The sequence below is a fragment of the Vespula vulgaris genome, chromosome 8 (genome assembly GCF_905475345.1).
Source record: "Vespula vulgaris chromosome 8, iyVesVulg1.1, whole genome shotgun sequence".
Taxonomy (NCBI): Eukaryota; Metazoa; Arthropoda; class Insecta; order Hymenoptera; family Vespidae; genus Vespula; species Vespula vulgaris.
This window is the reverse complement of record NC_066593.1, coordinates 6,728,003-6,751,302: the sequence shown is the minus strand read 5'-3', so window position 1 is coordinate 6,751,302 and position 23,300 is coordinate 6,728,003. Positions and strand designations below refer to the sequence as shown.

The 23,300-nt window shown below is 36.1% G+C and overlaps 1 protein-coding gene across 7 annotated transcripts in view; it reads right to left on the bottom strand.

Moving 5' to 3' along the window:
* Window positions 1-101: 101 nt before the first annotated feature.
* The window catches only part of LOC127065965 (uncharacterized), a 41,005-nt gene continuing 17,806 nt past the window's right edge, over window positions 102-23,300 (bottom strand). For 4 of the 7 annotated variants that reach the window (XM_050999050.1, XM_050999052.1, XM_050999051.1 and 1 more), the window contains 6 exons: window positions 16,830-16,902; window positions 13,501-13,736; window positions 5,208-5,499; window positions 3,742-3,960; window positions 1,088-3,539; window positions 102-297 (listed from right to left, as the gene is read on the bottom strand). In XM_050999050.1, the coding sequence (XP_050855007.1) occupies window positions 248-297; window positions 1,088-3,539; window positions 3,742-3,960; window positions 5,208-5,499; window positions 13,501-13,736; window positions 16,830-16,902 (3,322 nt within the window). In that variant the 3' untranslated portion in view covers window positions 102-247. Of the gene's footprint in view, window positions 298-441; window positions 3,540-3,741; window positions 3,961-5,207; window positions 5,500-13,500; window positions 13,737-16,829; window positions 16,903-23,300 lie in introns of those variants that run through there. The other 3 variants (XM_050999054.1, XM_050999057.1, XM_050999053.1) reach the window with 3 other exon arrangements.

Here is a 23,300-nt window from a genome sequence, read left to right as displayed (position 1 = left end):
ATATATATATGTATATGTATATGTATGTATGTATAAGATTAATTGTTCTTCGTATCACTTGCATATACGAAATATTTTATTTATCATTACTATGAGCAATGGAGTTTTTGTGAAATATCTTTTTTAAATCTTGATTTATTGGTTTATCATTTTATTATATAAGAAAACGAAATGTAAGATGATTACTTGATGTTTCTTTTTTACTTACCTATTATCTGACTGATAAATTATAATGTATCGATATGTATTATGTTATTATAAAAATAATTATCGTCCCTCTCTTTCCATACTTGTGATCTGTACGAAATTTAATAGAACATTACGACATTCAAGTAATTATGTATTAAATAATTCAACTTACATGTTTAGAAAATAGAATATACAGATTGTGAATATTTAATATTACAATCATTGAATCATCTAAATATTTGTTTTTTATTTACGGTACGATGTATAGTTGTTATATAGTTCTTTTATTAATTGCATATAATCGCGGGTTTAATACTCTTTACATTAAATAATGAAAATTTAATAAATTAAAAGCAAAGTTACAATAGCGCATTATCGAAATTTCTGACCGTTTTTTTTTTTTTTTAATAATTTCGAAGAATTGCACGATCTTCGAAACTTTTTTAATTATAGAAATAAAATATTCAAATGTTATTATATCTTCTCGCAAGCTGTTATTTACATTTTCGCTTAAATATGCATAGGATACAGCCTTTGTTGTAGTTATATTGGTACTACACGCAAATGTGATTGCAATGAGAACAAAATATTGCACGATGTATTTAAGATCCCTCCATCACCGTCATAATCATCGTAGGGTAAATGCACATAATTTTGTAATGCTTACAAATATCTATAAATTAATTTTTGAATGATTTCGCGAACATTTGTAAATATTGCACAAGGATTTGTTAGGTCCATTATAACTTTTAATAATTAGCGGTAAAAAAAATATATTAGTCTTTTCGTATCATGTAAACAAATATTTTGCAGCATTTCAACTCAAATTTCATAAATTTTATAAAAGTATCAATTTAATGGTTTTAATATAAACCTGAAACAACATCAGTAACCTTACCACGTTTACCAATTATAGATGAGGTGGTATTTCGTCTTGCCAATGGATTATCTTTAATGTGTTGATCACCCGAATATTTCCCTGCGTTAAATCGATTTTTACCAAGTCCAAAAGTGTCATAGGTTCGTCCAGCAAAAATACCAGAATCATTTGATCTATTTGAAAACCTATTGTTCGCAGATTTGTTTTGGCCAAAAGAATTATGTTTGACTTCGGATTTTGATAATCCCATGGGTGTAGTTTCGGAACCAATTTCATTATCCCTCCTTGCTAATTGTAGCTCTTTCTGATAGTTCCATTGTCGATTTCTCTGCTCTTCATACAATTCATCATTCCTTAATTGCTTATTGTTTATATGACAATTATAAAATTCATCGTTTAATAAATGATTATTTCTTACCGTTGATTCCTCTTTTTTAACTTTTGGTTTTTCACGATCTATATAATTACTTTTTGAATTATCCAATTTATTGGATTTAACTTTTATTGATTGTCTGTCATTACGACTATTATTCGACTTGGATTGATGTCTATTTGCATTCCATTCGTTCTTCTCTTCCGTTATAACGATATTAACCATCGAGTCTAAGCCTTCATCTATTCTATCCAACGATTTAGTAAGCAAGTTGGGTGACTTGGGTGCCTCTATAGATCGTGGTCTTCGAGTAACTAGTGGATCAAGATTATAATCCGTAATATAGATCAAGCCACTGTCGCTTCCGCCTCTCGACGAGCATTGATCCTTTCTAGCGATATGGGACACGTGATGAAAGGATTCGGATCTTCGCATCCTGGACTTGGAGAAATCTTCTGTGATATTCTGGTGTTGCTTGTTCAGATTATCGGTACTACCGGGTCCACCGTAACTCTGAAGACTACGATGTTCATCGAACGAGTTTAAACTCTCGAATTTTCTTATACGACATTCTACTCGACTTCCAGTCGATCTTCTCGAACGAGGCGTTGATGTATTCGAATCTAGATAATCGTGACTGGTCGATCTGCGTAAAAGTTTCCTCTTTTCCACCTCGCTCCTATACTTAGAACCGTGTCGATGAACGGAAGATTGACGATCTGTTTGATGCTTCGAGAAATCCAATACTTTCGAAGACGTTTCAAATTGTCTATACGTGTCTAAATGTTTAATTGATGCACTCTCAGCTGGTATTCGTGTTTTAGACGAACTAGAAGGTTCATAATTTCTTATAGTTTTTCCTTCTAAATTATTTCCATTATTTCCAAAGTGACGAAGATCGTCGAAACTTTTCCTGAATTTGGTACTCTTATCGATGATGTTATTCGACATTAAACCGTTCGTGGATCTTTTTTGAAAATGTTCAACCACAGCGGTCTCTCTGATGTGTTCCTCGTAGGATTGATTCTTCTCATTGTACTTCAATCTAGAAGCACTTAACAAAGAATCACTACCATCACCTAAAGTTTCCTCTTCGAGCTCTTCGTCGTGAGAGTTGTAAGGTTCATTGTGATCGGCAAAATTACAGTGCCTCACCGCCATTAGTGCCGATAAACATGGTGGCGTTCTTCGCGGTGGTTGCGGATGAAGAATGGTCGGAACTATAGCATCTTCAACGTCCGGTCCCTTAACGACTATCTTAACGCTACCCTCCAACGAAGATTTCGAGATCCTTCGTGATCCATCCGAGCTCAGTCTCCTAGTGACACTCGAATTATCGCTGTAATCAGGATCGTTACCAAAATAAGTAACTTGTTCTCCTTTCTCTTGACAGTTCTTTAATACATTCGAAGCAGAATTAGAATTAAAGATCTTTCGATCAGTTTGTTGATCTCGTTTCGAGACCTGCTCGTAGAGACAGACATCGGAATTGTCATAAGAAAGTTTGGAATTTGGTCTGAAGAGAGCATTTTTCACGAAAGCAGGATCATTTGAATCCCTTTCCGCAGATCTTTCCTGATTCTTGTCGCTGAACTCTTCCTCGGCATCCTTCACGATGATCCTAAGTTCTTCGATAACATCGTCGATCGTCGTTTCCTGATCGTTATCTTGCATCGTCGTGATCTTCTGGTGATCGTTCTGAGATTGATTTTTTGTGTCTTCTGGGCTGCTCGATCTTTCTGACGAACTGATACCTTCGTCTTCTGCGTTCGACGATACCTTTTGTGTTTTATTTATACCAAGAATTGTTCCACTAGATATATTGTCGCGATTTTCCGTATTATAATTGTTGAGTTTCTCCACTTGCAACTTCTCGAGCTGATTTTGTAAAGCAGAGACCTTCTTGCTTAAAATTCTACAAGTTTCTTCGGCACGTAGTACCCTTCGTTGAAGAGCATCCACATCGACACAATTTTGTGACCATTTCTGAACTTCCTTACGCAAAAGATCGGTCAATGTATCTTCCTCTCTACTGTCCGATTCTCTCAACCATTCTTGGAGTACCTGCGGCTCTAGTCCAGCTTCGCAGGCCTCCGCCTACAAGATGATTATAATAAATGTACACATTTTATCGGTCAAAAGAAACATATATATTTAAAGAAGAAAAATAAAAAATACAATTTTTACTCTATTTTGAATAAAATTACACAGACTACTATCTATTGTTCTTAAGTGGTCTTATTACCCATTGTTCATTCATATTTCATATTTCGATGAGCGAGCATTTTATTATCCTTACCTGAATGTATAATCTTGTTTGCGTACGAGGTGCTGACTTTAAGAAGGCATTCAAGAAGGATACTCCTGCCACTCGCAGAGCGATAGCAGCTCTGGGAGCTAGAAGTGCGCCAGCTAAAAATCTGAACCTTCCACCTTCACCGTATTTTAGCCTCAACGTAGAAACAGCTTCGGAAACTGCAGCGTGTCCGCCTGCAGTCTGACAGACCTTCGTCAGCAACTGTAAATTCGATAATTTTTTTTTCTCTTTTTATTTATAAACTATAAACATCTTACGTTATCAAATAAGTTTTAGTTTCAGTTACAACAAGTTTTACTATTGGAATGAAACACGTTTTACAACCGTTGGAAATTTTATATATACATATATATGTTTACATATATTTCTTGTTGATTAATTTTTCTCTTCTATGGTCTAGATTACAGTCATTATTTTTCCGATCTTTATTTTTATTATCGTTAAGTTTGTATGTTTTGATCATTAACTATTCCGCTTTCCATTGCGACTAGAAACCTGTCGTATAAATGATTACTTGTTTCATTTAGTTAAGTTCTGATAATCGTTGAAGTGCTTAGCTTGGCCATGGTTAACAACTATGTAGGTACTTCCTGAGATAAAGATATCTAGTAAGGTATATGAGAAGATAAAAAAAAAGAAGAAGAGAAGTTACGGTCAATGGTTGTATAAACGCTTGCAAATGAAACCGTTGCGTTCGACCGAATAACGTTTGGCTGTGGAAATGATAAAAACTGGTTTTGCCGTTGAAGGTATATATTCTCCAAATAACGGAGCTCGATCGAGTAAAGGGTTCTTTTCGTTGGCCAAAATTCGTGTTTACGAGCGGCTCAATGGGTCAAGTCAATAATGAATTAATCGAGAACGATTTTAATTGAGCAGGATTGTAACTGCAACGATTCTTTTTACTTAATAAAAGTTTTTTTCATAAAAGTTTCCTTTTACGAGCTAACAGAATTATCACGATTCTTATAACGTTAACACAATTTTTTCTTATCGTTCCGAAATATATATCCATGTAACATAGCCGTGATGAATGATTAATCTACTCTGATATTATGGTTATAAGAAATGAGGATAAGTACTGTCGGTCTTGATCGCATTAACGAGCGTACAAAAACTACAGAATCCATTGTAATAAATTATATACTAAATTAATACAGAAAGTATGTTAACGGTAAGATGTGTATCCTCGAATAAAAATATTTTGAGATCCTCTTTCAATTCCAGGAAGAAGTAAAAAGCGAGGATAAGAGAGATCATCAAGGTAGAGCGAGGAGTTTGAAGTGATCGACCACCACTCGACTTAAATCTTTTCTAGGATTGAAGATCATTCAAAGGTACGTTTACGGATGGTCTCTCGCGTTTGTAAGCGATTATCGTGTCGGCCAGCTGTTTTTAAAATAACGGTAAGTGTCGAGTACGAGTGCGGAAGATGGTACGATTGTTACCTGAAGAGCCAGAACACGAGACCGGTTCAGACTACTCGTCAGACAGACCGCCAGAGCAAGAAGTCCAGGTTGAGCTTGCACCAGTAGCCGTGGTGCATCAGCACATCGTTCACCGCAGGCGGCCAAACACTCGACGCATCCTAACTCGTCTAGAGCAGCCCTTCTGGTACCGACCCTTGGCCCAACTTGTCCGGACGTCGGCGGTGAACTTTGAGCTAACTGAACTCCACGAAGAGTCTCCAATAATAAAGTTATCCCATCTGCCGGTGGCGAGGCAAATTCTTGAACGAAACTGCAAAGCAAAACATACGAACTATATATTCCTTTATCTTAAAAAGAAGTTCCATAACTAAGATTTTTGTCAAAGGATAGTATCGAGAATTTGAAAGGCACGTACATATATAATATTTACTAAAAGATATAAAAATATTATATATCAGAGTTGAAAGCGGTTAATGGGGTTTTAGTAATATAAATAATCGGCAACCAACAGATTTGCTTGCCGATTAACATATCACATCCTTATTTTCTTTTTACAATTCTCCTTTTCTTACTTTTTCCTAGACGTCAAAGCAAGAATATGGTATATTGTCACGCATCGGCGGGGATTATCTTCACCGAAATGTCTTTTGCGTCTGTTTATTTTTTCTTTTTCTTTTTTCAACGATCATTCGTCCATATATCGCGTCTGCGACTATGGAAACTTGGTTGGTGCGTCGCGACAAGCCGGCTTATGCAAATGAAGTTTATGGCGAGCTATTTTATGCGATCGGTTTGTCACCGGGAGAGGAATGGCAAGAGAGGGAGAGGGTGGCTGTTGCGTTTGCCAACAAAAAAAAAATATAAAATAGTGAAGAGAGAGAGAGAGAGAGAGAGAAGAAGGCAACAGGATTAACGTAGAAAATCCTTGCAGCCTGTGGAGAGCCTTTGAAATATCTCGTAACGTGGCAATACGTTTTCCCTCTCGATAATATCGGCCATTGTAAAATATAGGCGCAGATTAAAAGGATGATAAATTCTACGACTTAATGGCGCGGACGATCGGCAAATAGAAGTCGAAATAAATAATATCGTCTCGTATTTGTCTCCTTTCTATTTTATTCCCTCTCTGTCTCTTTCTTTTTTTTTCTTTTTATTACCTTTTTACAACGCTCACCAATAACGTCATTGCAATTGCAATTTTTTTTCCTAAGCTTCATGCTCGAGTTTCATCTCTTTTCTTTTCTTTGTTTCTATTCGAACAACATGGTACGTGAGGAAGCGTATGAATCATCGTGGCGATCTTTAGAGGAACGAAGAAGAATACGGAGAACGATGATGAAGAAGAAAAAACGGAGGAAAAAGAAGAAGAAGAGGAGTACGAAGTGATTTCCCTCTACGGACGTCCGCAAGGTGCACGTTCGTGCGTAATGGCCCTAAGGGAGACAGGTGCAAGGACGAAGAGGAAACGCACGATGCAGCTGTCGCACGGTGACAAGTCAACACAGTCTATAGTAGAGGAGTTTGAGAGGTACCGAGAGAGGATACCACCATCACAGGTGTTGCCCAAGGATACAAAATTACCGATCATTTATTCCAAACTAATTACGCCGACACCCGTAATTTCACTATTTTACTTTACCAAAGGGGAAAAAAGTCTTATATATAGGGATTTAAAAGTTAATCGTTCCATTTAAAATTTAATCTTTTCCAAAATCTCTTAAAAGTTTCCTTTACGATCATTTCGTAGGATAGACGACGTTTTTACATATCTAAATATAAGTTTCATTTAATTTCTTTAATTATAACTTCAAAAAGAAGTGGTATAGTTAAATATAATTGAATCGGACGTTATTTTGCGATCGATAGAATCGATAGACCATAAAGGTAGAACGATCTTTCGTGCCGCTAGTTGTACGTATGCATATACCTATTTCTTTCTATTTAAATGAAATAAAAGCGTCATAGCTCTTATCATAGAAATGTGATTATCTTTATTAAAATCGTACATGCTGATATAAAAATACAAATTATTAGATTCAAATAATTTAAGATAAAAGCTTATCTTATATAATCTCGACGTTAATGTCTATGGGTATCTGGACATTCGATGAATTTTTAAATTTATTGTCACGTGAGAACGTGTTCCGTTTTTCCAACTTTCCTCGGATAAATTCCCGTAACACATAATTCGCGTTATTCCCTTTTTCCTCGGTTCCTGAGTCGTTTTCTTAATTGCGCCATTAATACTCGACGTAACGGCATACAGGAAGAGGTGGAAGTTAAGTAGACTCTTCGTTCTAGCTACGTTTTAGTCAGCTTTAAAGAGCTTCTTTACTGAGAATTCACCGTGAGAATGGAACGTACAATAAAATTGTTTGTCACTTTTCTGGAGAAGATGGCTTCAACGAGCTCGTTGACGGCTAGTGTTAATTATTAATTTTAGCTCGGCAAAGAAAATAAAAGTAATTTCTAACTTTCTCAGGGTTGTTTCTACGAAAGGCAAGTTCACGTTCTGATGTTCATATTTGGATGATCACCTTCGCGTTCGTACATTAATGGTCCGGTGCTAGCAATCGACCGTTCAACATATTTGGATGCTGAACGTTCGAACGATTTCGCTCGAATATTCAAGTTGGAACGTTAACGACAGGATGTTTTCCTATTCCCTTGAATTTTGTAATGATCATTCCGAGCAAGGTGATGTTTAGTAATCGTCGATTTAATACTCGTTATCCTAAGTCAGTAATTTACGTTTCCATGGACTTTCTGAATAACGCACGTATATAGCAAAATTACATTTACAAATTGCCTTTCGAAATCGAAGTAAAAGGAATGGATTTGAAAGACGTTTATTAATCCGTTGGCGATCTTTCTTGCTATGATTTATGTCACGATTTAGTCAAAGTAAAAATGAATGAGTTCACAGTAAAGATTCGAATACATTCGTTTCAATATTAATCGACTATATTATCTAAGTATAAAACAAATAAAATTTATACATATCTTTCTATTATGAACTCTAATAATTACGTAGTTGACAGAAATAAAAACGATATGTATGATTGCAAAATCGTTCTCTGCCACTTTTGGTAATCAAACGAGAAGGCCTTTGCATGTTGTGAGCCGATCGTGGGTCGAACGCCTTGAAACAACGAGGGCCAGAATTCGTACGTCTTAGCCATTTATGGTCGCAAGAAATGTTGCGCAAGTTGGAGCATGACCGAAAGAGCGAAGTGGTTGACGTCTTGAGGAAAAAAGGAGGAAATAAGAGCAGGACAGAAACGGTAATACGCAGGAACCATAGATCAAGAGCTGTCAAGAATCGAGCCGTGAGTTTTTTCGGCTAACAAGATGGCAAGAGGAAGAGACGAAAGAAGAAGAAAAAGAGTTAAAGAAGGGAAAGAATGAGGAAGATGAGAAGGGCTCGCCGATATCTTTTGCCAATTACTCGTCGCGCTCGTCCGACGCTTATACCTTCGGACGAACGGACGTCGCGGACAATAGCTTCATTAACTCCTCGTCGGACGGGATCCTTGAAGAAGCAGGAAGAGTTAACTCGTCGTTTAACGATCGCCCGTAACTCGAGCTTTCTTTTGTTTATAATAGAGTCTAAGAAATTTTTTTTAATCGGATGTGAGACAAAAAATAATCATTTCTTGGATAATAGTTCTCTGATCTATACAATAATAACTTCTTCTGTTAATTTATAAAGAAAAAAAAAGAAAAACGAAAATTAACGAAGTCGTTCGATTTACGAATATTATTAATATTTATAAAATTATCACGTTTATGAAAAAGAATGAAAATGAGTTAAAATGAGACCGAAAGGGACAGCATAGTCACTGTTTATTTTTTCTAAATATAATATGAATATATATGTAAATTGGAACTGAAAGTTTGTCTGTCTTCCTATGTATATACGAGGACTGCATAAATACAGCGTATAAGCACCGTTGTACAATAGAATGCATGCAAATGAGTATTAAACGGGCCGTGTATACCTTGTTCCTACGAACAGCTCAGCTCGTATTTAGTGGCACACCACGAGACAAACCGATACACACGGGGAGAACGTTCTTCCCTTTTCTAACAATGGCCGCATTATGTTACCCCGTGTATTATGCATAATAGCCGAGGTGTTGTGATACCTCGGCTACGTGTACAAAATATTCCAACGCCTCGGGATTCACAGTTCAGATATCCGATCTTCTTCTTCTTCTATTTCCTTTTTATTACATTTTTTAATGATAACTGTTATCAACTACAAATGTGAACGTTAAATAGAAATACGAAACAAAATCGAAATCGAAATTTAATCGCATCAATTGATATCGATGCAATATATGTATATCGTTGCTTATAAATCGTTGATCGGCGATGCAAATGCAACATCTTCGTTATAACTCTTTAATTTCTTTTGAAAAATCAAAACCGTTCAAGTTTTTACCCGTCTTTCAAGCAAGAAAGGTGAACGAAGCGGACGGTTTATTATTCCGCGCGACGTCGGTGTGGAACAAAGAAAGCGTTCGTTCCAAGGAGAACGAGTGGCCGTTTATCGAAAAGTATGCCTTCCCCGCGACGCGGAACGTGTCGCGCGAGGCTTCGTCCGGCAATGGGTGCATTATACTGCATCCTGCATTATGCAGACTACGGTGTGCACGTAAGAATGCCTTGTGGCGAACGCGCTGTGAATACCGATTGGCCCTTATTACTTCTTTCGAGAGATGGACACACCCTAAAATTCACGTGACAACGATGCTCGATGATGTTGAACGAAGAAGGAAAATGAAAGGAAGCGACCACCTTTTCCCTTTTACCACGCAAATACGTGCTGTTATGTCGTTCTTCTATTCATCCTAATTTTTTTTCTAAGAGATATTGCTATAGAAAATAATTATGTACGAACGATAATCGTTATTATTAATATTACGACTATATTGAAAAGATTCTTCTAATTTAATTATGTAATATAAGTTTTCTTCAATTTGTTATAAATAGCTATAAAACGTAGGATATTCTTTTTATAGATTTATTTAAATATTAATAAATATATGTAATTTATGATTAATTATTTACAATCGTTCAAATTTTCTATTGTATTCGACTTTATATGTATCTGTACTATGAACAATTTTATCTATCTGCTTACATAGTATATACAAATAAGTTCATGACCTACAAACTAAGAACTGATATTTACGTAGCGAGATAAATAAAATCTAGTATTTATACGACCGTGTCTTTTTCTTTGGAGTTCCAAGAAATTCGTCTTCGTATAAAGATATAAACAAAACAAAACAGGCCGACCTTCTCCTCTCTCTCGACCGTGATAAGGATAATCCTCTTAGTACTACACGATACCTTCGTGAGTACGCATCTGTCGTTCCTTTCGCATTTATCGTTCGTATATTTTAAGTTCCGTTTAATATTCGATTTCACACGGAATTAGATACTTATTTGATACCATTAACTGATAAGGTTGACAGTTGACACATTAATTTTAAAAAGTGAACAGATTAACCTTTTGCACTATAATTTATTTTCTTAATTTCTTTTAATAATGTTCTCGACAAACTCTGATCTGATTTTCTCTATATTTAAATATTTTATGTACACACACACACACACACACACATATATATATATATATCTATTTTTAAAGCAATTTTTAATTAAAACTGTTTCTTTTTATTAACTAGATCAAATATCACATCAGAGGTAATTTAAAAATTCTATGCAAAAATGTTATTGTCAAGTCAAAGTGCAAAAGGTTACAAAAAGAAAGGAAACGTTTTAGCCGTATTATTTTCTAACAAAGAAAGATACTATAAGACGAAAGAAATAAAAAAGAGATAATAATAGGGATAGAAAATAGAGAGATATCACGAAAATATGTAGAAAAGAAAGAAAAGTCTTTAAAATCGTAGACCTGATTTGATTGTATATTTCCGTCCAATGTATTTGCGTGGAATGAGAAAATCACAAAGGAAAGTGCCGGCTATTTTATTTTTCAACACGCAATCGGAAACAAAGCTTCAGCAGGAGAAGAAAGAAGAAAATGGATTCAAGATCGCGTGGAAAGCTACGCAGTTTTCCCGTTTTTTCTTTTTTCTCTTTGTTTTTTTTTTTTTTTTTTTTTTTTTTTTTATTAAACTAGGAAGCAGTTATGCATTCGCTGTTACGCGAAGCGGAAGCATCGTAGTGTGTATCACGGGTTCGGTGCCCGGTCGACGAGCTATCCTCTATCCACTTCTTATTTCTCTTCCTCCTCTCCTTCTTCTCCCTCTTCCTCTTCATCTTCTTATTCATCCTCTTCGTCGATAGTTGGGTGCGTGTAAACGCGTAGAAACGCGTGTGCGTTAGCTACGTTCAAAAATTTGTTTCTTTTCTTGTTTTGATTTTTGTTTTGCTTCGTTTTTTCATTTTTCTTTTTTTTCTATACGATTCAGTAATCACAAAGGAAAAATATGTTTCTGTTTATTATTAAGGCAATAGAAAGTATTGAAATATATTGAGTTTCGTCGATTTATGATTAATGAAATAATCGTTTGCATATATCAATATGATATAAGTTATAGGGAATAGCAGACTATAAAATAAGAGATTATTAATATATCGTGTACAAGTTATAAAAGCAATCCAGATACAAAGTAGACGACGAGAAATGTATTAGTAATACTACGTAAGTAGACAATTAACACGAGAAAAGTGTACGGAATTAAATATCATTTCGATAAGAATACTTATACATATATAAATATATACAATACACATATAGAATGTTTCTTATTCTGATAATAAACCGACGAATCCTTCATTAACGAATAAACGAAAGGGGGAAAGATCTTGTTCAGGTACCGTGACGGGAGAACATGTTTTTTGACGTTAAATTATCAGTTTAGATATGATATATAAATACATGCACACATACACATACTCGTATTTATAATCCAAAGAAAGTAGGATAGTGGGAGTTTAAAAAGAAAAGTAAGACGAAGAAACAAAAATAAAAAAGAGAGAAGAAAACAAATTCCCGAACATGCCGCACCTTCAACTCTTCAGAAAGTTTCACGATCCTTGAATGAAATCACGGATTTCTTGTATATGCAAGAGATGGCATCAAGGATGTGACTCGTTTAAGATCATCGATTCGCACACAATCACTACTATGCTCCCGTTGAGCAGTTAACCGTAATATCGCAGTTTGCTTATCCACAATCCGTTCTGTAAAAGAGTCTTATCTCATTCGCATCGTCGAACAGGGTGCTCTCTGTATAGTTATTATTCCTATTATTATTATTATTATCGTTAGTTTATGTGGGACATCGGCCACGCGTCCACTTGCTCGCGCCAACGACAAGACGAAGGATTCTAGAATCTCTCTTTCTAGATTACGCTTCTTACTAGGCGCCGCGCACGAGTCCGTCCCTCTTTCTCTTTATCTTTCTCTTTCTTATTCTTAGATGCCACGGGCTAGACGTACTTCTCGATAGAAAAGGAGAGAATAAAATATAATGTACATACGACGATGCACAGCATCATCTTTATTAATCATTCGTTCGCCTAACGGACTTAGCTCGTTTCTCTTCGACGACTTTCGATCGGTCATGCATTGTTTTTTATGTTTATTAGTTATATACGTCGCTGTCGTTGATTTTCTTTTAAAGTGAAGAGAACGTACGCTGATTTTTTTTTGTAAGAGCTGTACGAGTTTCCCAAAATACAGGATGTTTTTTTTAACTCGCTCAGCTCGTAAAATTCGTCTCAATAAATACCATCGTACTATAAAAAGAAAAACACATAGTTACGTTTTGACTAAAATTTAATTTGACTTTGAAATCTCCTTGACCACTCGACTTGCAAGAAAATAAACTACGCCATATGATGTTTCGCTTCATATCAAATAACATTTGTAAAAACTTTTTTTTCATAGCTTCAGTCCCACACGAGATATTTCAACGCTGTGCAGTTAAACGATACATCTTGTACATTCGAGCCAATTTAGAATACGATTTGATTTTAATATAGATAAAAGAAATAATCGTTCGTTATTATGAATAGCCAATAATGTTAATACATCAATCGTATAATGAATAACGAATTTTGTATCATTATTTGTATGAGTTTTAGTCAATTACATAGAAGATATTTCCGTATTATCAATTAAGTTTAGTTAATACACGATTTCTTACGTTTAGCAAGGTCATAGGATAATTTTGTTTTTACAAAACAAAATTAAGAGAATGTTTACACGTTTATAAGAAATCTGTTGATTGTTACTTCTTAGAAGGTTAATTAATAATACACTAACCTTGGAAAGGCCAGCCTAAGATCAGCTCTAAGTTTGTTTAGTAGTTCGCTAACCGATGTAAATTGTCTGAGTGTCATCTCGCCTGCACTTCCGGAAATGTAACCGGAACTCGAGCTGGTTGTGGATGGCAAGGTATCCTGTGAATCCTGAATAGTGCTTAGAGGTCTTCTTCCCCATCGTCTCAATGCGATCGCGTAATCTTCGGCGTTGTACGTTGGTGGTCTCAAGCCAGGTTCCTAGATAAATAAAAAAGGTATGTCAGTATAGTTACACTTTTTTTTCTCATTTAAAATTCATAATCGTTATACGTGAGTATAATAAAAATTCAACGAAATGTCTTAAACGCGGAAGACGCATTTATAATAAACAAAAAACCGGATACTTTTATATGTATTTCTATTTGAATTTTCGAGCTTGGTAGTTGAAAAAGCTGAAAGTTCGCAGACATTGATGGACAAATTGTTAGTCGATCGATTTTCTTTGGTCGGTGATCGTTCGAGCGATGCGTGACTGGAGTGTCTTTCGATGATACGACGAGATACGTTTTTCTATCTAGAATATAGCGAGTACCGTGACTCACGTGCGTTTCTTATGAATTATTTACTTTGATGTAATCGAAAGAAAAAGAGTTCTCGCTATATCGACCTCGTCACTTTTATTCTCTCCGCATTAGTTAACATAACGTTTGCAAACGAATTGACTCGCGAACATTAATGAAAATTATGCGATCTTTCGAATGTGCGTATAAATTGAATTTATTTCCTTTTTTTTTGTTTTCATTAGAACCAACTTACAGAACTTACGAATAAGAAAAAGCTCAGGATCGATCGTTTTCGATAATTTTTAACTCCATTATTCGTCCTTGGAAAGTTGGTTATAAAGACTAGTTTAAGAATATTTCGAAATTAGTCCACGAGTTCGCGTTCGCGCGAATTACAGGCACATCGAACTATGAAATATTCATGCGAAAAGGCTTCGAGGCAATCGGGAGGAGAGCGACGGCTAATTTTACGGCGCTTCGAAGCATAAATCGGTGGGATTATAGTGATTATCGCGTTTCCCCGTGATCCGAACACGAATCGAGTGCATCAAGGTGCTACCGAAGCTTCTTTTACTATCTCTACTTTTTCTTTCTATTTCCTCTTGCTTTTTCTTTCTCTCTAACTCGCTCTCTTTTTCTTTTTTTCTCCTTCCCTCTCTGCCTCTCTCTCTCTCTCTCTCTCTCTCTTTCTCTTTCTCTCTCTCTCTTTATGTTCACTTTAATCGGCAAGACGAAAGGCAATAGAGGAAATCAATTCTCCTGGATTCAGTAAGATTCGCTGGTCCGTGGAAAGCACGAAGCAGAGCAGGAGCAACTAATGAGAAGATTACATAGCAATTTCGCGGGAACCAACTCGTCGATATATCGGCGTTCAATGTTGGTTATTAAGTCGATTAAAAGATCGTTCGAGTTATTGTACTAGGAGAATAGAATTTTCATTTTTATTGTTTATTATAAATTTCTATCAAATTATTCGAAGATTACTTTTAAATGAAATAATAATAATATATAATAATATCTTAAATGATGATCGAAGAGCCGTGGTAATATATAGTAGTTCTAGTTTCCACGTCCTGTCAGTTTTAAAGGATCGCATGTGCCTGAGTTAAATTAGAATAACTAACAATAAGGGCAAATAAGTATATATAATGTAATATATCCTCTTTACATAGTTTCGAAAATTACGAGAGGGATGCGGGGGGAACGACGAGACAGGAAACGTAGTCTCAGCAAAGTAGGTATACACTTTGATTTCTTATTTGCGGTCGACCGTTTCTTTCCCGTCTCACGAGAATCTCACACGCTGGATGCAACCGCAAAGTCCAAGTTTTCGAATCTTCTTTGGTATATAGCGAAGAAGGAAAAAAAAATAGAGACAAGACACTGTTTTTCGATCGAGTAATTTATAAATAAGAACAAAAATAATAATAGATAATGGTTGATAGGGAAAAAATCATTTCTTTGAAAAAATCTATTCTTTAGGAATTCTTAATGACTCTTTGAAACACAGATCACAAAATTATTTTACGTCCTTTTGATTCAACGGTGAAGCTGTCCTGGTTTGAAGGATCATCCATTAAAATTCACATCGTCGATCAAATTCCTATTAGGTCGAATATCGCTTCGATAGATTAGAAATCTGGCTCAACGATAAATGACGGATACTTTATAAGACGTATTAAGGCGCTCAAGGTATTACTCCTGGCAACGCTTTCATGAATCGAGGACGATTAATCGTGCGAGGCTTATCGATTCTTTATCTTCAAAGAAATCGATTGCATCGTTCCCAATGACTTGTCCGAAATGAGGACGAATTAATCAAACTCGTAACATTAATTGGGAAAACTGGATCTAATATCTTTAAATGTTTGTTATTAAGGAGTATAAAGTCAAGAATAGTTAATAGGACAAAAAATGGAATGACTTCATTCCGATAAGCTATTAGATAAGTTAAATATTCGATCTAAAGATAAAGCGTGAAAAATAACATCTCTTAGTGTAGAAAATTATATATTAGAAATACATATTAAAAGTTAACGGAAAGTGATCCTTTTTACTCCTGCAGCTGGACCAGTTATCTCTCGCGTTCTTCTTTTCTTTTTCTTTTAGACTCTTATTGTAGTTTCCTTTGCGTCACTTTCAATGTTGTCGTACGCCGAGCGCGAGTTCTTTGGTAATGGAATTCTCACGGTACGAAAGGAGCAAAAGGAAGTGGCCGAAGGACGTTCTACTATGTGGATTCTCTCTTTCTCTCTTTTTATGTACATATACACATATATATGTCTCAAAGCAGAAAGAGAGAAAGAGAGAGAGAGAGAAAAAGTATGCTAATATAAAATATCCTGTCACGTCAACGAACCGTGCGTGGAACGAGCGTTTTGTACGATCAAAGTTAATTCTTTTTCTCCTCGGTTAACCACGTGTGAACTACAACAATTTGAAATTTTTGAGAATGTTTAAACCAATTGATCATGCTCCTAAATAATTAGTATTATCGAATAACAAATTTGATTCATATAATAAATATGAAAACATTTCGACAGACGTAGTATTACATACACGCACTATTACATTTTACAATTGAGTAGAATTTATTTCTACTTTCTTTTTAAATAAAATAAGTAATGTCCATATGAAGAAGACTTCACGTTCTACAATTGAAAACTAAAAATAAGCATCGTGATTTTATATAATTTAATCGAATAAACTTGAACGCACGCACGCGTAACGGTTTAAAGAAGTGCTTCGCAGGCGTGAAATAGCGTGGAAATCCTTGAAGTTCTCTTACCTTTTCCGTTTGCGGTCCCCAGGGCTTCACCACGAGCAACTCTTCCTCTGCATTTGGCGCCATGTCCGATTCGCTGAAACAGAAACGCAGTTGGTCTCAGTTGAGGAGCTTTCATTAAACTCATTTACATTTACTTAAACCGCATTTATATTTTTCCTAGACTAAATGAGATGCGAGGAAATAAATTTTGTTTTTTCCTCTATTTAATTCCTTCATATATTAACAAAGTTAATTCGTAAATATTTATAACTTTCTTTTGTATCAATTGTTAATGAAAATTATCGATTACCGTTATGTTAAGTTCTTTTTGATCTTATCTCAACATAACAAATTGCGCGAATGGAAAGATTAACAAAAATATTAATTTGAATAGGAAATTCTTATAAGATATATGGTAGAAAAAGAAAAAAAAAGAAAAATAAGGAAGAGAGAGAGAGCAAACAGGTCGGAGAATCAATCGGTCGATACTCGCGATATTTAATCGAACTTCTTGTCCGATAAAACCAGCTGTTTGATTCTTTTACGATTATGTTTGCCAGTTCGGTGCGATTCCACGCTTAACGGTTGATTTAACGACGTGGCGGATGAATCGATTTCGTGTGGACTCCCTCGACTCTTTGCAGAAAGAATCGATGATGAATGTTACGTTCGAAGTTCCTCTTATTCTCTTTCGAACGGATGGAAGGCGACCAGAGACCGCCTTCAGAGTTTCCATCATGGAATTTTCAAACGGTACCTTTGCCGAGTCCGCTTCAACCATAAGCGCGAGTCGATGCGATCGCAAGTAGTCAGAAGGATCGCGACTACTTTAATTACGCTTTACTCACGAACCGACTTCAAGGTGAATTCTGCGAATCCCTCGTTATTAGAAGATCTTCTTGGCAACGTGACATTTCCTTGACAATATAACTACATATACGCGAGTCTTGGCAATTGAGGTAAACGAAACAGATTTATTCTAAAGATTCGAATACTTCTTATAATTAACTTTATGAAAAACTTGACATTATTACTAGGATACTATGTAAATTAACGTTTTTTTTTTTTTTTTTGTAAGAGACGTTCGGACTTTTCATGGACTTTGCAGTTAATTATGAATCGAAAAAATCCAATAAACTTGTTAAAGATTTTCTAAATATTTTAATGATCGATCTAAAAGAAGAGAGTCATAACATGTTTATAAATTGTATATGTTCTATAAATTTCAATGAATCTTTCAATTGGTAAATAGATATACGGATCTACACGAAGAGATTGAATGATTATAATAAGAGAAAGAAACATAATCGAATCGTTGTCCGACATCTCCGTTTCACTGTCAAGGTCAAGCTACGGCCGGTTATACTTCTTTTGCAAAAAAAAAAGCTATAGAAATTCTTCCCGTAAGCACTTATGCTTTGCTTATATGCGAAACGAGAACATGGAACGACTTCAGCCTGAAGGAACGCACGGAGTAAAATTTTATCAAATATTAGCGTTTTACGGTCCAGTGCGGTTCGTAATGCGATAATTCTACTATGCTAGACATTCTACGAGGACATGGGACTACGGGCGCTTAGTTTTGTAGGTTACCTATGTCGATAATGGAAGTCACGATCAGTATACGATCGTGTTCGTATGCACGAAGAGAAAGAGAGAGAAAGATGGAAAGATAGATAGATAGATAGATAGATAGATATATAGAGATAGAGAAGGAGTAGGAGAGAGAGAGGAGAGAGAGAGAGAGCAGAGTACAGCTTCTCTCAATATTATCGAGATCGATCAGAAATCTGTTGGCCGTGTTCGGCGAGTTCCCGACCTCGAGATCACTCGATTACTTCGAATCGTATCGATTCATGTAAGAACGTTTCCTATTCTTATTTCTTATCTAGGAAAGAGCGATCATCTCAAAGTTCGAATCTTCTTCGAAGGTCCGTGATCGTGCGGTAAATTGGCTAATCGAAAGGGCGAATCGACATCTGACGTATCTTCTCTTCTATATATCCTTTGAATGTTACCAACCGGTTTAAGGCCATCTAATTTATCGTACTAGTGTATTGACAGTACGGTAAATCTTTAATTATATGAATACCGGTTATGAAAATCCTGCCGGATCGATAGACAATTATTCGAAAATAGATCATGTAGTATGTAGTACAACATTGGCAAATGAAAAATTCATGTGTTCATCTTAAGTTTTTCTTTCCTTTTAAATTAATGTTCGTTAACGTTACTTCATCGTAGTTTCTATGTATTTCTTCGAATTTTTAATAAGTCTATACATGCAATCGAAATGAATTATATCATTAACGACCAATTCTGTTCGGTACAGATGCTATAAACATAAAAGACCGATTTTTATCGATGTTTTGCTTTTTTACGACGTATTACTCATTTCTTTTTTACGTCTAAGAATCAATTAATGTTTCGTTTACAATTACTTTTGCTGCGTCACTCCATCATTTGGACATCCATTCATCTTAACTTTTTCAAACTTTTTCGGTAACGGTATCCCAAAATCGAGACTCGAAGTGTGACGCAAGAATTTCTTCATTGCAAGGCTTGTAGGAGTAACTTGAAAAAACAACTATGAAAAGAATCAATCGTGACAAATTAGCCTCATAAAATTCTTAACTGCATTTGAAATCTCGCCTGTCACCGTCCGTAGAGTAAGAACGCGAGGGTTATCGTTCGTATCTTGCCTGTTATAATTTATACGTTTGAGTACCGCGAAATTGCATAATCGCAAAGTGTAATTTACACGACTTCGTTTTTCATTCTTTTTTTTTCTTTTTTTCCTCTTCTTTTCTTTTTTTTCCTTGCAACGTCTCATTAATTTCCAACCTTCTTTTTCTCACACAATTTCCGCGTCCCATGGAAAGAAGAGATAAATCAATAACAACGTCAATTTAATAAATAAGTTAATTAATAAGATAATTCATGAACAATCAACACAAGATAATGTGGAACGTATAAAACGCGTAAGATTCTAACGTAATGATTTCCCTACGACAAGTATAACTCATTTATTCTGTTTCTTGCTGTAATAACTTTACATGTAATGACAGCTAGAACGAATTATGTTTATTACTCACATCAGACAAGAACGAAGAACTCATTAAAACAAGAGCACTAATAAGCAAGGATATAATATATACTGCTCAAAGATCACAATAAATCGGAGAACGTTCCTTTTTTCTTTTTAAAGATAAAATCAAATTTGCAAGAAACGATAAGTTAAACAAATATCTATCGAACTATGTAATTCGATCGGAGATCGTGTCGTTGTAGCGAAATGTAGGATGAAAACTCGTTACGGTCACTCAGAATGTTTCTTTTGAAATACAAGCGAATACCTTTATTGATCCGAGTAGAGTCATTGGTGATAGGATTGAATCGATTGATCGATCGATCGATCGACCTCGTCTCGATCAGATTTAACCCCCCGGAAACGTCTCGGACCGCTCGGAAGCATGTCGAGCACGCTCGGATGTAGCGGACGAAGTAGCAGCCGAGCGAGATCTTACGTAGTCACATCTCTATGTATGTATACATATACATATGTATGTATCTATGTAAGACACGATACATATATACAAGATAGCTAGGTATGTATGTATGTATATATGTATTCCTATTTGTGTGTGTGTAGTACTGGCAATGGGAGTCGACTCGTCGAGGACAGCAAAGGCATTGACCCGCGCGAGCTAGCTTGAGCTAGCGAACTCGAGCCACACGACTACGCAAGTCCACGCACTACTGCCCGCTACTTAACGGAAGAACGAGGAGAACGCCGTGCGTTAATTTCGCTCCGAGAATGGATAACGCGAGTACGTCCCATCTCTCCCGTGTTTCGTATTTCGTATTTCAATTATCCTTCGTTCTAATCTGCGCAGCGTCAAGTTTTCCTCTCCGATGCGTCGTACTTATACGTCTTTCTTACTAGGAGAAAAGTGATAGTGATTAGATCCTATCCTCTCTGTCGCGTTTTCTTTCTTTCCCTTCTTTATTATATCATTGTCGTTTGAAATTTAAAAAGTTTATATCAGCTTTATCGAGTATCACCATGTTTGTCAGAAATCACTAAGATATAAAGGGAACATTTTACTTCTTTTTCCAGGTTTAAGTCAATGAGAACAAGGACATTAGGTGTTTTCATAAAATTAAGATCGATGAAATATTTGTTGATATTATTGTGAGTACTGCGGAGTATCTATATTTTTACATTTCGAAAGCCATTGATCTAATTTCCTTTTTTGTCGAACGAAAACATTTTCAAAGGGGTTTCAAGAGGACAGTTTATTATTCTATGTTTACGTTACGTAACACTCACGAGCTGTGTCGTTAAAAACGGTGAAGATTACTTATTCAATTCTGAAGGTCAATTAGCAAGAGAGAAAGTCTAACGGTCGTATAGTGAATAAGAGGAAGGAGCAGAAGAGACGGTCAAGTTCGTGTTGGCAGGTGTTTGTTGCGGCTAACGTAGATTTTCATAAGGCGGTAGCGTGAGAGCACGCGCGCGAAGAACCGGCGCATATAATGCAAACGATCGTGACTCAATGATAGTGCTCTTTTAGCCTCAACGTATGTATATAAAACAATTTAAAAGCCTAAAGATCTTTTTTCTACGTTCCCGATGAATTGAAGTATCGTTAATTTTATCTTAACGGAGTTACCACATTGTCGATGGATCTTTTATAATTATTTTTGTTCGGCTTTGTGCGCTATCCTTATTTAGATAAATTCATTATAGTTAAGTTAAAGTCGAAAGAAAATAAATAGTCGTTAACCGGTATGACAACATTATAAGTTGTTCATTAATGTAACGTGCAGAGTGACAAGGAAAAAAAAAAGGAAACAGTTAAATGAATCTTTTCATTTCTTGATTTTCTTCGTTTCACGATGGAGCACATCCGTTAACTTGTGTTCGTCCGCAGAAGATTAATGAAGATCATTCGAGTCGACAAATCGAAGCGAATGCACTTTTTACAATTCGTAGAAAACTCGAAGGAAAGAAGGCGATGATGTGCGAAAAGACGATGTCTGACGTGCCGACAAAACGTGCTCCCACGCTCATTGCTATAGTCACTTTGTAAAGAGAGAATAAGGCCTTGGCTTATGAAACACTACGTTCAAGTCGAGCCACGCATGGCTTTCCATGACGAATTTCTGCGTCCTCCTCGAAGCGATGGCTTTAAGACGCTTTGATTCCAAACAAATCGAACGTTTACACGACTTACTGAATTGCAAAATAACTAGGATATCCTCAAAAATTCCGTAAAATTCGACATCCTCGTTAAATTTGTAGAACTTTATCGATTCATTATACGATATTGATATATTGAAAGCGAACTCCTGATACTCGAAGCCATAGAAAAACAGAAAAAATTTTGATTCTATCGACAACCGAATATCCTTTTTCCTTGATACGTTCCTTAACCTTAAGAAAGAAGCCGCGTGAGATTTACCGAGAAAGTTCGCTGAGGTTACGCGTTTTAAGGATGGAAGAGCATCGATAATCGTTCACGTGGACGGCGAATGCTTTGAGCATTTCGACGTATTGCTTGTACCGTGTATCGGCATTCAACGAAGGGAGCGAAGGAAGCGAGAGATCGGCTGGCAAGGCGCCACGACTTCGATGCGGTTACCTATCCCCCTTTCGGTCTCTTGGAAAAATAGCGTCGATCGAGACTCCAGATCGTCGATCTCAACGGCCATTAGCGGAATACACGAGAGTCCGCAGTGATTTTTCTAGCTTGCCCCGATGGTCTTCGCGGTGGAATGCTAACCGGCGCCCGGAAGTACGCACTTGATCTTCCATTCCTGATCTTTTGCAGATCTAAGAAAAAGTCGACTCTTTCTCTCTCTCTTTTTTTCTCTCTTTCTCTTTCTCCTCTCCCTTTCTCTCGTTACATTCTTACGAATATAATTTTCAATAACCTTATCTTCATCATTTTTTCTATCGAGTAAGTAAGTAAATACCTACGATATATTTTTTCTTCGTCATTTTTCTTTATCCTTGCTGATATGAAAGAAAAAAGAGTTATAATTTGTCTCGATGTGTTCGTATCATCTTGTATATTAAACGCAATTTTGTTGAATGGGGGAAAAAAAGATAATTCGTAAAAAAAGACGCGCATCAGCGTGTACCCTTTTAAAAAGCCAAATTATTGGGCGAGGTTCGAGATATACAAGTGGAACGAGATGCATGAAAGTTCTCACGGTGTTCGAGAAGAGATTTGCAAAAGAGAAGAAGAAGTATAGTAAGCGTGACATCACGCTTCGTACCGAGTTGCGTGAAGGCGCGACGAGTCTAATCGACGAGACGCGCCCATCAAAGGGTGATTCAGAAAGCATCTAGGATCTCGATGGGATTACGAATAGATGCGTGTGCGTACACCTACATATCTCTTCGTGTGCATGTCAATTATAGTGTTCGATCTAGTTGTTGGTGGATCGCTACCGGTAAAACTTTGCAAAGAAGACGGATGA